Source organism: Cyprinus carpio, chromosome B4 (assembly GCF_018340385.1).
Source record: "Cyprinus carpio isolate SPL01 chromosome B4, ASM1834038v1, whole genome shotgun sequence".
Lineage (NCBI taxonomy): Eukaryota > Metazoa > Chordata > Actinopteri > Cypriniformes > Cyprinidae > Cyprinus > Cyprinus carpio.
In genome coordinates this window covers 15,723,997-15,741,849 of record NC_056600.1, presented here as the reverse complement: position 1 = coordinate 15,741,849, position 17,853 = coordinate 15,723,997, and the positions used below count along the sequence as shown (strand labels likewise).

Here is a 17,853-nt window from a genome sequence, read left to right as displayed (position 1 = left end):
GACGCTTTACTCTCTCGTGCCCGTTTATGAAATGGCCTTCATTCATACTCACACACTGCTAATGGCTGGTGCTGAAAGCGACTGAAGGATAGTGGTGCTGAGGCAGCGCTAAAGAGAAGAATCCGGCTTCGTTCTGACAGACCGCCTGTTTGTTCTGCCCGTCAGCAACGTTTAGGGTTATTAATCTCCCCCGGTTCAATTTGGGATCGTGCAGAGCTGTAATTTGTATTCTACATAATAAAGCACTCAGATGGTATGTTTCAGTCGAACATATTTTCTGGGTCAGGCAACAGAAATTTGGCACTATTTGGCGTCGCTGCACTACAGATCAATATGGAAAATGAAAGGCGCAATAATGTGTTAAACTGTTTATTCTGGCAGGCTAATTTGCAAATATATTTTGTATGTTTGCATTAATGGAGGGAATTAATCTTTTTCTTCACAATTGCTCTGCGCAACAGCATATGGAGTGCATTTGGATTTTGGCAAAGGCTATGTTGATTCACATTAAGCTAATACAACTCTGTATGATTTCCACAAACACCAGTGTATGCCATTATAGGAAATAATAGTTACTAGTATAGTACGACCATAAAATCATAATAACTACTGTAAAATCACAATAAATGATTATGGCATTTACCTCAATGAAGGAATCTTTCAGAATCTTTGTATTTTTTCATGAAAGTGCAATTGCAGTTTAGTTACAGTGTTATTACAGTTTAGTTACAATTTTATTCATCAAAGAATCCTGAAAAAAAAAATATCATGGTTTCCCCAAAAATATTAAGTAACAACTGTTTTCAACATTGATAATAATAAGAAATAATAATAAAGAATGATGAAATTTTGCTGTTCTATCGATAACTAGAATAAAACTGCATAAACCTGTAAATACTCTAGCTAACAGATCATGACACACATTTTGCAAACTAACACCAGTGAGCCAGGACTTAAATTGGAAACTTGGAAGTAAAAGCTGTCAGCAAATTAACACACTTTTAACAGAAGTTTAAATGTGGAGTCATTAGGTCTTGCTGTCACTAGCTGCACAAGGTCAAAGGTTTATCTGTTCAGACAGGCTCATTAAGGGAAGTGAGGTCAGAGAAGTGTGAATGCATTATTTATTTACGGTGATGTGCCCTTGACCACTTCCTCTGTGTACAGCTGCGTTCTAGCATTCCCTGGCCAAAACAGTCAATAAATACTTAAGACTTTGTTTGGACTTACAAAAGTGGATTGGATGTGTGTACAACATCATTCAAAAGTTTGGGGTCATTAAGACTATTTTAAAAAAAATGTTTTTGAAAGTCACTTATGCTCACCAAGGGTGATTTATTTTATCAAAAGTGAAAACAACAATATTGTAAAATATTATTACGACTTAAAATAACCGTTTAATATATTTTAAATTGTAATTTATTCCCGTGATAGAAAAGCTGAATTTTTAGCAAGTCACACAGATTTGCAATGAAGGTGACTAAATTATGACAGAAATTCATTTTTTGAGTGAACTATCCCTTTAACACAGCAAAGATTAGAAAAAAAGTGATTTCTATGAAAACAGGCTTCTTGTATTTTACATATTAATGAATGTCTTTAAGTTTGAATACCTCAGAAGGACATGCTTGATCTCCTTTGACTTGTGAGGATACCTTTTATTTTATTTTTTTTAAGCAAAGGGATTAAACAGCTCAGCGCAAGTGCCTCTTCAGTTATGCTGAGTTAGCACGGAATGTCTTCATTCATGTGTGTGTTTCTTGTCAAGGTGGTCAGGTCATCAGTGAAGGTGCCCCCTCTGACCCTAGGAGAAGTCTTTAAGACTGACCTGCTCTATAACAAACGACACATTTTCACCGGATCCTCACACCCAATGAGATCAAAGCTCACTCTGTGCAGAGGTCACGGTGTGCCCCGCACTTAGAAGCACTTAAAAGCGGAGACCTGCTGTGCGTTCTGATACCCTACACACTGTGAAAAGGGAGTCATGGCCACTGCAGCAGGAAAAGGGATATTGAAAGTTTGCACCTATCATTATTGGGGAAAGAAGGCTAGGATAACACTCAGCAGGGGTCAGGAGTAAAATTTCCCAGAGGACTGCATTTTATTGCACAGATGATATGCTTTCATAGCGCAGGAGGTTAGGTTTCATTTGAGTATCAACCTTGTCTCAGGTGTTTCTTAAAAATTCCTTCTAGAAATAGAAATAGAAACAAACTGTAAATATAGTCAGACACAGACGAGGACACAGAGGATTCAGTGCAAAAGTGTTTAAGTTTAATCAGAGGTTTCAGACACAGGTGAATCTTGACACGTAGACAAACAGTGGTAACACAACTTTCCTTTGCGGTGATGGTGATACAGATGGTGACTCCGACGAAGACGATGGGAACAGGTAGGCAGAGGAGGATGAAGAGGGTTAAACAGTTCAGGTAGGTTTGACGAAGGGCGTTCAGGTAAGTAGGGAGATCGGTGCAAGACCAGACAATGAGTGATGGTGACTGAGGGCTTTATGTGTGGCACTGGTGATGATGCACAGGTGTTCAGAATGCTGGTGATTGGGAACGAGTGGGCGTGGCGTAAGTGTCCGATTCAGGGAGTGTAGATGGTGTGGCTGTGACAGTACCCCCTCCCCCACGGGCGGCTCCTGACGGCTGGGATCTTGAAACGACGACGGGGTCTACCACGGCCACGGGGAGCGGGGGCGGTCTGGATGGTCTCGTGAAAGTCGGTGAGCAGGCTAGGGTCCAGGATGTCATTACGATTAACCCAGCAACGCTCCTCCGGGCCGTAGTTCTCCCAGTCTACAAGGTACTCCAGTTGAGGACCCCGTCGTCGAGAGTCGAGGATAGCTCTCACCCGGAAGATGCTGTTGTCTTCTTCGATGGCGGGAGGAGGAGGTACGGCATCATCACCAGGCTCTGTGGATGGAGGAGACAAAGGTCAGTGAATGGTTTGAGGAGTGAGACATGGAATGAAGGTGAGATACGGTACTGTGCTGGTAGCTGGAGTCTATAGGTCACTTCGTTCAGTTGCCGTTCGATCTTGAATGGTCCGATTATCGAGGACTCAGCTTACGGCAGGGTAGCCGGAGGCGGATGTCCCTCGTCGAGAGCCAGACCAGCTGTCCAGGTTGGTATTGTGGCGTAGGTCTTCGACGAGCGTCCGGCTTGCTCTTTATGCCTCCGAACTGCACGCTGGAGATGCACGTGAGCCGAGTCCCAGACCCTCTCGCTCTGGTCGGAACCAGTGATCTACCGCTCGGGACCTCCGAGGGCTCACCCGACCATGGGAAGAGTGGAGGCTGGTATCCGAGGACACATTGGAAGGGGGTGAGCCCGGTGGTAGACTGCTGGAGGGAGTTCTGTGCATATTTCTGCCCAGGGTAGGTACTGGCTCCAACAGTCCTGATTCCGGTGGCAGTAGACCCTCAGGAACCTCCCCGATCTCTTGGATCTTCCGCTCAGTCTGGCCGTTGGTCTGTGGATGGTATCCTGAAGAGAGGCTGACGGATACCCCTAGGAGGCGGAAGAAAGCTGACCAGACTCTGGAGATGAATTGGGGACCCCTGTCGGAGATGATGTCTTCTGGAATGCCAAAGTGACGGAACACATTGTGGAATAGTGCCTCTGCCGCTTCAAACGCTGTGGGAAGTCCTTTGAGAGGTATGAGTTTGCATGATTTTGAAAACCTGTCGACTACTACCAGCACACAAGTATTTCCTTGAGAAAGGGGGAGGTCAGTCATGAAATCTACACCTATATGGGTCCATGGACGTTCAGGAATGGGCAGAGGCACCAGTTTTTTACCTTCCGGGAGTCTCCTAGGGGTGTTCGCGATGGCGCAGACTGAGCATCCTTTGAGGTAACGGGAGGTATCCTGACTCATCGAGGGCCACCAGTAACGTTGTTGCAGGAGCGAGAGGGTCCGCCTCCTGCCTGGATGTCCAGATCCCGGAGAGGTGTGAGCTAAGTCCAGAAGGGTAATCCGATGTTGAGGAGGGACGAAGAGTTTTCCCTTCTGGACCTCCCGGTGGAGCAGGGTGTTGATGGGTTTTCTTGTTTCAATCAGACGATTAAGGTCCCATTGAATGGGACTTACAATCATGGCTGGAGGGAGGATGGGTTCGGGAGATTCTGGTTCTGGGTCTGACTGATGGAGGCGGGATAGAGCATCAGCTCTATTGTTCTGGGAGCCAGGGCGATACGTGACTTTAAAGTCGAATCTCGTGAAGAATAAGGCCCATCTAGCTTGGCGATGATTCAGTCTCTTAGCTTCACGGAGGTATTCCAGGTTCCGGTGGTCAGTGATCACCTCGAAAGGGACCTTGGCTCCCTCCAGCCAATGACGCCACTCTTCCAGAGCCAGCTTGATAGCCAATAGTTCACGATTTCCTATGTCGTAATTCTGCTCCGCCGGGGATAGCTTCTTCGAGAAGAAGGCACATGGATGGAGTCGTGGAGGATCCCCCTGCCGCTGGGAGAGTACCGCTCCGACCCCGGTCGATGAAGCATCCACTTCCACTATGAACTGTCGGTTGGGATCTGGATGAGCTAGGATCGGAGCGGTCTGGAATGCTTGTTTGAGCTGGTGGAAAGCTTCAGTGGCCATGGGGTTCCAGGACAGAGACTTGGGCCGGTTTTCCGGAGGAGTGAGGTTAGAGGTGAGCTGAGTAAACTGTAGTTCTTGATGAATCTCCTATAAAAGTTGGCAAAGCCCAGGAAGCGTTGGAGTTCTTTTATGGAGCCAGGTTGGGGCCAGTGTGTGATGGCTTCCACCTCCCCCCTGGTCCATCTTCACGCCACGTTGGGCCGATGATGTATCCAAGGAACTGGACTGAGGGCGTGTGGAACTCACATTTTTTTCTAATTTGAGGTACAGATGGTGTTTCCCGGAGTTTTTGGAGTACAAGGATGACATGTTGGATGTGTTCTTCCTGGGATGTGGAGTAAATGAGGATATCATCGATGTAGACAATTACGAACTGGTTAAGGTATTCTCTGAAGATTTCGTTCATGTAGTTCTGAAAGACGGAAGGAATGTTGGATAATCCCATACGGCATGACCCGGTATTCATAGTGCCCGGAAGGAGTGATGAAAGCTGTCTTCCACTCGTCCCCCTTCCGGATACGGATTAAATTGTAGGCGCTCCTCAAGTCCAGTTTTGTGAAGATCTTTGCTCCGCGTAGTTGTTCCAAGGCAGCTGGGACCAGGGGAAGAGGATAGCTGAATTTGACGGTTTGAGAATTGAGATGGCGATAATCAATGCAACGGCCTCAAGCCTCCGTCCTTCTTGGCCACGAAGAAAAAAGCTGGAAGCGGCAGGGGAAGTAGATGGTCGGATGAATCCTTGAGCGAGAGCTTCCTGTACGTACTCCTCCATGGCCTTCTGCTCCGGGATGGACAGAGGATAGACTCGTCCCTTGGGAAGGTGTTGCTCCAGGCAGGAGGTCGATAGCGCAGTCCCATGGCCGATGAGGTGGAAGTTTCGTTGCCACCGCTTGCTGAACACATCCTGGAACGCCCGATATTCTGGAGGGATGGTATGTTCAACCTGAGTTTCGGGGCTTTCCACTGATGTGTGGACTGGACCGGTAGGGATGACTTTCTTGATGGATGGACTGACCTTGGGAACTTTAAACTGGTGGAGTGATGCAGGTAGAATGGCAGGATTTTCCCCATTTCAGGATCTCACCTGTGGGCCAATGGATGTGGGGTTGATGTTGGTTAAGCCAGGGGCGTCCCAGGATGATGTCTGCGGTGGATTCCTCCAGCACCATGAACGTGATTTCTTCCTCATGCAGGGAACCCACGCGGAGGATGACTGTGGGGGAGAAATAGCGGATATGACCTCGGCCCAGCGGCTTTCCTTGAATGGTCGTGATTCTGAGTTCAACGGGGCTTCGATGACGCTTGACACTTAGACTATTTAATGTTTGCTGGTTGATGAAGTTCCCCGCTGAGCCGGAGTCGATGAGGGCTTGTACTGAAATAGAAGAGTGGAGATGTCTTAGAGTAACCCAGGTTTGAATCAATTGAGCAGTTTGAGGTGGTAGATGGATGGTACTCACCGCTGGGCGTGGAGGTCGGACGGGACACGATGGTAATAGGTGTCCCTCTCCCCCACAGTAGAGACACAGCCCGGTGTTAATCCTCCGCTGACGTTCTGATGTAGATAGATGGTGTGAATCTATTTGCATGGGTTCAGGTGCTGGAGGAGCGACAGATGGTAGAGCGGGCGGAGGACATACAGCGGGAGTGAGTTGTCGACATGCAGTGAGTCTCTGGGCGACTCTGATGGGATTTCTGGATTAGACACTCCAGTACCAGTGAATCTTCATATACAACAATCAAACTTTGTATTTTCTCTCACATAGACCGTGGCGATAGGCGGTGATTAAGGCCGTTTCATTCCAACCGCTGATGTAAGCGAGGGTACGGAAGCGAACCGCATAATCACTCACGGTCTCATTTTGCTGTTGGCGAATTGTAAACAGTTGATCATGGACAGATAATTCAGACGCTTGTTGACCAAAGACAGACTTTAACTGGGAACAGAAGTCAGTAACAGATCCAGTAGCAGAGGAAATTCGATTCCCAGAGAGATTGGGCCCATTGGAGAGCTTTACCTGTGAGCAGATTGATGATAAAGGCAACTCGACTGCGTTCGGTGGTGAAGAGGTGAGCGTTGGACTCCTGGTAGAGTGAACACTGTAGCAGAAACCCGCTGCAATCCTCCGCCGCGCCGCTGTATGTCGCTGGTTTGGCCATGGGACTCGCAGGGGCAACTGAAGAAGTGACCGGAGTTGTAGCGGTGTTTGATGGTGATGAGCAGTTGACAGCAGGTGAGGGAAGTTGCATGAGTGAGGACCGTACAGCGTGAACCAATTCAGTGAAGGGATCCGCGGTGCGGTCCTCGCCTGTGTCTGAAGAGCTCTGCATGAGGTCTGGTCTTCTGTCAGACACAGACGAGGACACAGAGGATTCAGTGCAAAAGTGTTTAAGTTTAATCAGAGGTTTCAGACACAGGTGAATCTTGACACGTAGACAAACAGTGGTAACACAACTTTCCTTTGCGGTGATGGTGATACAGATGGTGACTCCGACGAAGACGATGGGAACAGGTAGGCAGAGGAGGATGAAGAGGGTTAAACAGTTCAGGTAGGTTTTGACGAAGGGTGTTCAGGTAAGTAGGGAGATCGGTGCAAGACCAGACAATGAGTGATGGTGACTGAGGGCTTTATGTGTGGCACTGGAATTGATGCACAGGTGTTCAGAATGCTGGTGATTGGGAACGAGTGGGCGTGGCGTAAGTGTCCGATTCAGGGAGTGTAGATGGTGTGGCTGTGACAAATGTACGGTTCAGTTATTTTAGATGGTTTGGATTTGGAAATGTGATTTGTTTTAAAATACATTAAATATTATATCAGACAAAGAATGGCATTAAATGCTAACAAGATATCTGAAAGTGACTGAAATCAGATTACAGTGACAGAAATATTCATTAATAATAATAATAATAATAATAATAATAATAATAATAATAATAAACTTTATTGTCTGACTTTTTTATTTTTCTATTTTTTATTTGTAATTTATATATTTAAGCTTGCAAAACAAATCTTTTCTTGGACAGAGTTATTCAATTATAACATATTTTATTTAGTAAATTCATGAAACTTCGGGAGGAGTGAAGTTTAATCTGTTGTAAATTTAATCAAGTTCAAAAATAAATAAATTCAAGAGTAAAGAGAAAATTCTATATATGTGACATACTGTCTGTGGTTTAGACATTATTACTTTTATTTTCCTTGGAAAACTCCTACACACCCAGGCACATCAAATACAAAACACAACTTCTTTCATAAAGGTCTCGAGTCGGCATGCCTCATAAAAAACTAAACACAAGCGTATGCAAGCCTTCAAAACCCTAACTCTGAAACCTTCGCTAATTTAATTAAGATAGCTACTCACAGCTTTAGGAAAGATGCTCAATAAACACAAACACAGCCCTGTGGAAGGGAACGTGTGTGTGATAAAAGCCTTGAGAAACTCAATACACTGTATATTTATGGACCCTGTGCACTCATGGTGCTGAATTTAGTGGGACAGTGAATACAGTATCCAAGCTGCTTTAGGTTAATGATATCATTCCACACTGCATTTAGTACACTTAAGCTCCTACTTATGCTAAAAAAGAAAATCAAGGATCTTTGCGGTTTGTCGATGCAGCAGTTCTAAGAAACCTAAAACGTTTCAAAAATGATCAGATTCAAACATCAACAGGTCTCTACGGACTCAAACACACACCACTCCTGCAGCTATAATTATGTGATACTTAATGGTGCATGTATGGAATTAAATGGAAATGATTAAATAATGATTATTCCACCTCGTTCTGAGAATGCTTGGTTGTTAATATATTTCCTCAGGTATTTCTGCTATATTTATGACAATGCTGCTTGATTTCTTTTTAAAACTTTTTATTAACAGAAATTGGAAGTGTTAATACATTCAATTAATTAAACACAATTTATTAAAAACATGCTTCTATAACATTTTTAGATTTTGATTCTGAATGTTTTTCAATAAAAATAATGGTAACACTTCACAATAAGGTCCCACTAGTAGTTTACTGTAGTTACTGCATTAAATAACTTTAACTAATAGCGAGCAATACATTTGTTACAGCATTAATCTATGCTAATAATAAAAATCCAACTATTCATTGTTCATGTTAGCTCAAGTCCATTAAACAGTATTAACAGATACAGCCTTTGATTTTAATAATGCATTAGTAAATGTTGAAATGAACATTAAAGGGGTCATTGGATGCCCAAGTTGACATGATTCTTTAGGGTCTTAATGAAAAGTCTGTAACATAGTTTGGTTAAAATTTCTTAATGGTAGTGTAAAACAACACCGCTCTGTCTACAGCATTCTGTTTTATTGCATTCCGCTTTAAATGCAAATGAGCTTACGGCGGACTGATGACAGCTCACTCAGGGCGGGTCTAAGGTAACACGCCAGTCCAGTCTTTGCTGAAACGCTAGTGTCAATCAAACTATTGTGGGAGAGGCCTTTCTGTGTGATGTCACAAAGACATCTGCATCTGAGATCAGCTCAATTTGAGAAAGGGGAAATGATTTAACGAGATAAAAAAAAAAAAAAAAACATTGGGTGGATCTTCATCATTATTGGGTGGTTGTGTACACACACTGCCAACACACATTTCAGTTCAAATAGCTTGTAAAAGTGCATGTCGCCTCCGATGAGCCCTTTAAATAAGCTATATAAACTTTGTATTTTTTATTTTTAGTTAATGTTAACTAATGTATAGTATATAATTTTAACAAATTTAACCTTTTTTTTTAAGTATTACAGTAAAGTAACAGTTATTTAGGGGGTACATTACTGTTGTTGTTATTATTATTATTATTATTATTATTATTATTATTATTATTATTATTATTATTATTATTTATATAATAGTCAACATTTGAAGTGAATCAAAAAATTTCATCAAAGTTGTCCTAAGACAAGAACGCATTTTAGTTTACGTTTTAGGACAACTTTGATGAAAGGTTTTGATTCACTTTAAATGTTGACTACTCTACTTGTTTGGGGACCAATTCTCATGATTAACTAACTACTATGACTTTTGAATCAATAAACTCCTAACTTGCTGCTTATTAATAGTTAGTAAGGTAGTTATTAAGTTTAGGTATGGAGTAGGATTAAGGTATCTAAAATATGGTCATGCAGAATAAAGCATTAATATGTGCTTTATAAGTATTAATAATATGCCAATATGGTAATAATATTCATGCTAACAACTAACTAGTTAAGAGAATTGATCCCAAACCTAAAGTGTAACATTATTTTATAGTTTAAATTATTTTGAAGCCTCCTGTGGCCTCAGGGTTTCTATATTTTTTTTTTCTATAATATTTTGGGATTCCTAGATATGCCTTAAGCCCCTCCTTCTATGCAAATCTATGGGAGTTTTACCCATATTTGACGTAACATTAATATTCCTAACCCTTCGATTCTTCAAAAACTGTTCAAAGTCCATTAATTCTAATCATAAACAGTAATAAAACTGATGTAAACAGCACTAATGATAAGAATAGCAGGCCTATTTGTGTATATGAAGGCATTTAGCAGTTGTTATCAAGTTTTAAACAGACAGAAGGGTCTTACCTTCAGCAGAGAGCCCTTGAACACTGACTCCTCTGGCCCCTAAGAAATTCAGACAAGCCTCCACATTCTCAATCTGAAAGACAAAAACAAAGAGATCAGCCATACAGCAAACTTACCAGTGGATGGTTTTGGCAATGAGGATGTGGACCGTGTGAGTGGGCAGTGATGTCAGAGAAGTAGCTATTCAACCTCACACACATTTCTGCCAGCATTCAGAGATCAACAAAGCCTTTGATGCAGACTGGTTCGCCTTCAGTAATAGCGTATTTCAGCATGTCTGACAGCTCAACTGGTGGCTGACGAACGCGTGTCGTCGTTGTGTGAGGACTTGTCCACGGCCTTATGCCCACAAAGGCTCTATTGTAGGTCGTCAGACAGTGTCATGACCCCTGGCTAACCTTTGTGGGTCGGACCTGGAGTGTGATACTGAGACGGCAGTGTGTCACACCTACACACACGCTGAAAGACAGACCAGGCTTGACGTTGTGGTCCAATCGAGGGTTGTAATAATACAGCACTTTACTGAAAATGGGGTAATATCCTGGCGCCTGCACTCATGGGTGCACAAAAGGACTTTGGCCAAGTGATACGCATGGTTCACATTTTTTGCATTAGTATAGGGCAGAATTCTGGAGAAGTTGTACAGTAAGGTCAGGGCTGGTCAATGGGCCAGACCGCACTATATTTTTATGCGACAAGCGCAGTACTATGTGGAATGCATTGTGCTGTGTGACAGAACCCAAGACAGTTGACTCAGCTCGTACAGTACAAGACACTGAAAGACTGCTATTGTGCACAGTTATTAATTAATACTGTCCATAATACACTGTCGCACTCTAGCTACAATTTCCACTGTTTTAAAGGTGCCATAGAATGGAAAAATCACTTGTATAAGGTGTTTGAACACAGTTGTGTGGCCACAGTGTGTGGAAACAACCAGCCTATAATGGTAAAAATCCACCCACTCATTGTTATAGGTACGGGGTAGGATTAAATGATGTAAAATATGGTTATGCAGAATAATGCATTAATATGTGCTTTATAAACAGCCAATATGCTAGTAATATTCATGGTGTTAAGCAGCTAGTTAATAGATAGAATTGGTCCTAAAATTAAGGTGTTAGCAATTTTCCTATCTAATATATACACACAGTGCAATAATATTGAATTTTATGTTTACTGTAATATTATTAGTTTACCATTAGTGTTTTTTTTTTTTTCCTTCTGGCCATTAACATTAATTCATGTCTCTTGTCAGTCTGTAAAATTAATGCTAGCTGGTTGACTCCTTATGTGTGTTTAATTAAGCATATTCATATTACATTCCAGCATGCAGAGAAAACAGAATCTGAATAAACCTATTCATCCACTGTATTCATTCAAAAAGCAGACATTATTCCATGGCTGTGCACTGTATAAAGCATTATAAAAGTAGAGAGAAGTAAAAGTACTTGAAGGTGACTGGAATACTTGATTCTGATTGGTCAGCCTCATCTCTCTATGGTTAAAACTGTATAAATGATTGTCTCAGCCACCTAAAGTCATGTGTAGTTTTGTAACCCATATATTTTTGCCTTTCTTTTGGCACGAGAAATTATTTAAACTCATTATTTTATTTTATTTTATTTTATTTTATTTTATTTTATTTTATTTTATTATTTAATTTAATTTAATTTAATTTAATTTAATTTAATTTAATTTAATTTAATTTTATTTTATTTTATTTTATTTTATTTTATTTTATTTTATTTTATTTTATTTTATTATCAGCTAGTAATTATATCAAAACATGACCTTTAGATTTTTGTTATTATTTATTTTTTAACAAGGCTAAAATTTCTATGAGGACTCAAATAATGTAGTGTATGTCCACAGTTCATACAGGCACCACTAACTGACATTATTTACAAATAAATAATTAAATAAATAAAAAATTGCTGCAGTGCCGCTGTGAGGGATGACTGGACTCAATTTAAGGTCATTCTCACTGCTGTCCTACTGCAGAAGCGATTTACAGTCTTCCACATATCTCCATCCATCCAGTATCCTCTGACCTCGGTGCCTCATAGCGTCCAGCATTGACCCAGAAAGATCCACACAGATCACATACAGTATTAACTCCCACACACACTTGCAAACACACAGGACGCCGAATGAATGAGCAATTGTTAATGTGATCCATATCGACAGCATCTTGTTTCTTCTTACATCTGTCCCAAGTAGCTGTTTTTCATATGACACACATCCCACACACAGCCGCACACGCAAAGAGCCTAATGCACTTTAAACGTTTGATTATCTTCTCTCATAAACCTCTTTTAATGGCAACATGGTGCAGAACATGTGTGGTGCACCAGAGATGGGCTGTTTTTCATTGCAGTCTCATTTAAGACGACGGGACCCACACACATGGGCACCCGACAGCATGTCCCGACCGAAAAGTGTTTCAGACATTCTCAACGAAAATCAAACGTACAAACGCGGTTGAATGCTAAACGCTGGTCTGGCATTTTAACTGCATAGTTTAACACTTTTCAGGAGTGTTTACGATATATGATATCTGGTAATGTCCCAGCGACGGATTGAACATTTGTTGCTGACACTAAAAGTGCGAGCGGACGCTCTTGATTGACAGACGTGTGTGAACAGACGTACAAATGGGGTTTACGTTCTAAAAGCGAGGAGATCATCAAGTTTGGTGTCCGTTACGGATATAATCCCCTAAGTAAGGATGGAAATTCCATCCACGTTTTAATAGCGGTCCCAGCAGCCCATCGTTCTGTTTATTTTTAGTCTGTCTCTCGGCCTACAGCGATGTACACAAACATAAACTGTGATTCTGTACGCTAATGGCGAGCAGAGCTCTCGGCAGCTTTAGATGCCGAACCGCCGCTTGCCGAGCGGTTTTTCAAACCATGTGGGATTTTAACAACTCTCCGGGAAAGTCAGATCATCTGTTTTTCCGACACAAACTGACATTTTCCAGCACCAGATATGTCATTAAACGAAATTAGGGAGGAGAATGTTTTTGATGAGGTATATTTTCACAAAATAATATTGAGAAATTTATAAGCGAGCAGTTTTCAGGGCTGACATGGATGCAAAACGGATGGAAAATTACTATGAGTCGGCTTACGTCCCTTACTTGACATGACAACGATGAGCCGTTTAAATTTACTGTCGCTGCGAGAGGCAAACATCATAAATCTGATCGTGTTTAATCTATACAACACACTTATCAGAGCAAGGCTTTAATGCAAAGTAAATGTTTGTACTCGGGTCCGACTGTGCGGATCCAGATGCTGAGGGGCCCAGCTAGTTGCGCAGGGACCGGCTCCAAGCGTATCGGATAACCGTAGGGTGAGTGCTGGCTTTGGAAAGTGTTGCTGCTCCAACACTACCAGGAAATACAAATGGTCTCAAGCCTCAATTATATGGCTTTCACTTAAAAACCACTCAGAGCCAAGAGAACAGATAAACGCTGTTTTCTCCAGCACTTTTGGTTTTACAGAGAAACAGCTGCAGTCGTTTTGCTCATTTCATTTCCTCTGATCGTATTGACCACATGCACATGAATTTGATGAGCTGTCCATAAGAACATAGCAAAAACAAAGTCTATGCAAAAGAAATTTTTTTTTTTTACAAAAAATACTGTACATACATAAAAAAACATACATACATTTTGCAAAACTGAAAAAAATGGAAAAGTAAAAAGTAGTCTCACTCACTCCTACAAAATTTATTCACACAGTTATTTATTTATTTATTTACTTACTTACTATAAAGTGTGCTACTGAACTGCCATAAGGTATTATTATAATTAAAAGTACAGTCCAAGTCAAAATAAAAATTTAGCACTTTGCTCTTCCAGACTTCTGTGCTAAATTAATAATAAATTGTCTTAATGGTTTTAATTCACAGATGCCACAAATAAGACCACAGAAAATAATTTCTGCACTAATAGTGTTATAGTAATGCTTGGCAGGTCTCTTTGTTAGAGCCACCTCAGTGCCAACTTTAGCATGCCATTCTATGTGCCCAGTGGGCACTGAGACAAACAACCGTAGCTGAGCCATTATGATGCCAGCCAATGACGACAGCCATTAAATTCCTATGGCATCCTCTGTCTAATTAGCAACTAAATGGATCAGGCTGCAGCCACTGCCCTGCACAAGACTGGTGTAGGTACAGCACCAGCGGACGGTCTGTCTGCAACATGTGCTTTGAAGCGTCTGCTTTCTTAAAACATCTGAGAATGCCAAGATTTCATATTGCAGATCCACCATTTAGGACAAGGTAAAATGCTTGCAATTTTTAAGAAAGCACTTATGTTGTTCCACACCCGTATTATTTTCTTTCTTGAAACTTCAAAAATGACCCAAAAACACCACAAAATATCATAAAAGTGGTCCATGTGCAGTATATTCCCAGTCCACAATATGTTGCTTTTTGTGAGTTGGTGGCTTAAACTTGAGAACTGAGAACCAGTCTGATTGTTAACAAGAGTCTTTTGTCGTGGCCTAATGGTTAGAGAGTTTGACTCCTAACCCTAAGGTTGTGGGTTCAAGTCTCGGGCTGGTAATACCACGACTGAGGTGCCCTTGAGCAAGGCACTGAACCCCCAAACTGCTCCCCGGTTGCCGCAGCATAAATGACTGCCTACTGCTCCAGGTGTGTGTTCATGGTGTGTGTGTGTTCACTGCTGTGTGTGCACTTTGGATGGGTTAAATGCAGAGCACGAATTCTGAGTATGGGTCACCATACTTGGCTGTATGTCACGTCACTTTCTTTTCTTTTTTTTCTTTCTTGTGAACTAAATCGTTAAAAAGATTTGACTCAAAGAATCTGATTCTTTTATTCTTTTGTGTTGACACAACTAGAGAGGATGTCAAGATTTATAGTGATTAATAACTTGGAATATATCACAATTTTAGAATGCTTTTGCATGCTTTTTTGAATCTGTAAAGCTTCAGTTCACTTTCTTTGTAAATGCATAAATTGGAGTGACCATCACAGTCTTACATTTTTCTCCTTTTTGTGTCCCATGTAAGAAAGATTGTCATACAGGTTTGGAACAAGTAAATGTTGACAATTTTTTTTTTGGGTATACTTTCCTTTTAAGGCCATCCTCTCATAGATGAGGCTTGTGGATCTTTGAGTAATGATTTGGGTGACAGATTTGCTCTCTTAGTCACGTCACACATCCAGCTCTTCCATATTACCATCTGAAACCAAGAGCCTTTGCTGTGGTTATCCTTGTCACTGTCTGTTTTATGGTTTGATCTTGGTAGGTTTCTTAAAAGAATCAGAGTTGCTCTGGGATTTCACAGGCTCACTTCTATAGTTTTCTCTGTGTGGTATTATTAAGCTTCCTATTGTTGCAGAGCAGAATTTGAATGAACCACAGAAAAGCATTCAAGTGAGATGTAATCAGAGGCTTAGACATTCTGATTTTCACTCTGGGAGACCGGATATTTGGAGCTCTATTAAAATGTCTGTCAAATATGTTTGTCGACTATATAATGAAGGAACATTTCCTTCATTCGTCTGACTGTAAAAATGTCTTCGAAGACATGATTACAACAGGACACGGAAATTAGATATTGAAAGCGTGTCAAACATGTCTGAGGAAGGAAAAAGACATCAGAACCCGCAAACCTCAAGTTAATTTCTAAGAGGGCTGAAATCCAGACAAAAGTAAAGAGGTGAAAGACCCATCAATCCAAAAACAGATCCTCCCACAGCAGAGGTCAAAGCACAATCACACTCCAGTGAGAGTAAATATATCTGACAGGAAACAATCAGAACAATTTCTCTTATGTCTACAAGCCCAAGTGGAAAGGTCACTGCTAATGTCAAATGTTGCACATCACAAATCAAATGTGAACGTCAAGTGTCACTATGTGGTGTCAAACATTTGAAATGTCAAGGTGAGAAATATCTTGGTCAATATAAAACTGCTCAACCCCTCTGAGAGTTCCAAAAGTTCCAAAGCTCATTCTCCAGAAACTAACTTAATAACTGACCAAATCTAATAACTTAATCAAGGCCATCACAAACCAACATGTTAACTAACCAAACAAACTCAATAAAGACCCAAAGTCCATCAGTTAAGTGCTTTATTGATCCTGACATCATGTGGACTAGCTAGTTGATATCTACAGTAGGAGAGCAAACCAGCTGAGCATACTGTGCTCTTTAGCCAACAGTCGGGTGGAATGCTGTATTAATCACATGAAGGTGAATGCGGTATGCCATCAGAGGGATATGCTGATCTCTGTAGATGAAGCAAGGAGTGTATCTCTCAGCTGTCAGGCTGTATGCTGCTAACAGATGGAGCCCAGATGATGCAGCCACTTTACAAGCTCTAACACACTTAACTGCACCAGTCCTCCCACACGACCTGGAGAGGTAGCCAATCAGTCAGCATCTCCTGATGGCCACAACTCAAACCTGCAGAAGACACTGGCAGCAACTCATATATAATGTATATAGAAAAACTTGCTGTTACAACCTGTAGAGTTTACAATACCGAGGTTTATGTGGTGCATTCTGGGAAGTGCAGTCTAATTATGTGTCTACACACCCGTTGCCTTTTGAAGTGCAATGTGGTTTATTAATGAAAGTTTTAATTACATGGATTAGTATTCTGACGTTTTGTTTCAGTCTAATGGATTTTTACGGCCCTGTTTAGATTTCTTTGTATTTCTTTCTGTCTTTTTCCAAGCTGGAGGATGTCTGGTTGTGTTCAAAGGCACTCTCTGCATGCTCAGTTCCTGCGGTTTCCAGTTTTAGGGATGAGACAACACTGTCAGACTGAATTTGTCCTAACAACGCCTGATGAGAGAGGAAAGAGGTGCAAACAGGGATTTGATGAAGCTGCCGTCAGCCACAAAACAACCACTAAGAAACTAAGAGGCTCCTCAGTGACATCTTAATGTTAATACTAATTGAGATTACAAACTGCATATTAAATTGGCCAATTTTCCAATATGTCACCCTTTGATGATCTCTGAGTTCTATGAACAAAGGAATCTGTGTACATGCCTCGGAGATAAGCATGAGACGATAACCGGTTTCAAAGTATATTGTGGTATGGAAAAGTCACGGTTTTAAAAACCACTAAAATTTTTCGTAATACCATTCCTGCGGTATGCACAGTTTTTTTTCTGTCAAAGACAGAAAGTGCAGGACTCCCTCAGGTTGTGTTATGTGCAGCGAAGAGCGTAACGGGTCACACAACCCCTCCGGTTAGTGGGAGCAGTCAGTGAGAGTCACCTGTGTGTGGGATGGCCGAAGGAGGAAAATCCCTGGAACTTTTCCCCCCGTTGAATAAGACGAAGTCTTCCGTATGGGAATTTTTTGGGTAACGTTGGGATGACGTTTTAGCGACGATCGCTAAATACATACTTCCAGGTCGTACATAAACGAATTATATCTGTGTCGTCTTTTCACCCCTCTTTTAACCCCTGATCAAGACAGAGACCCACCTGCTGTTTGTTTCAGTGTTGAAATAAATACTATTTGGCTTGCTACCAAGGCAGATAACATGGCTAATTAACTAGCTAACATCAACTAGTTTCCTCCCTCACATTACTTCACAGAGCTGGGAATAGCAGACTAAAGTACTACATTTCTGCGATTTAGTAC

At 41.5% G+C, this 17,853-nt stretch overlaps 1 protein-coding gene across 17 annotated transcripts in view; it reads right to left on the bottom strand.

Moving 5' to 3' along the window:
• Positions 1-17,853, bottom strand: part of LOC109072188 (neuron navigator 3) — a 326,013-nt gene that overhangs the window by 81,713 nt on the left and 226,447 nt on the right. For all 17 annotated transcript variants that reach the window (XR_006154536.1, XM_042722202.1, XM_042722203.1 and 14 more), the window contains one exon: positions 10,204-10,276. Coding sequence is in view for 16 of the 17 variants with exons in the window: in XM_042722202.1 (XP_042578136.1) it covers positions 10,204-10,276 (73 nt within the window). In the remaining variant the exon portion in view is untranslated. The remainder of the gene's footprint in view (positions 1-10,203; positions 10,277-17,853) is intronic.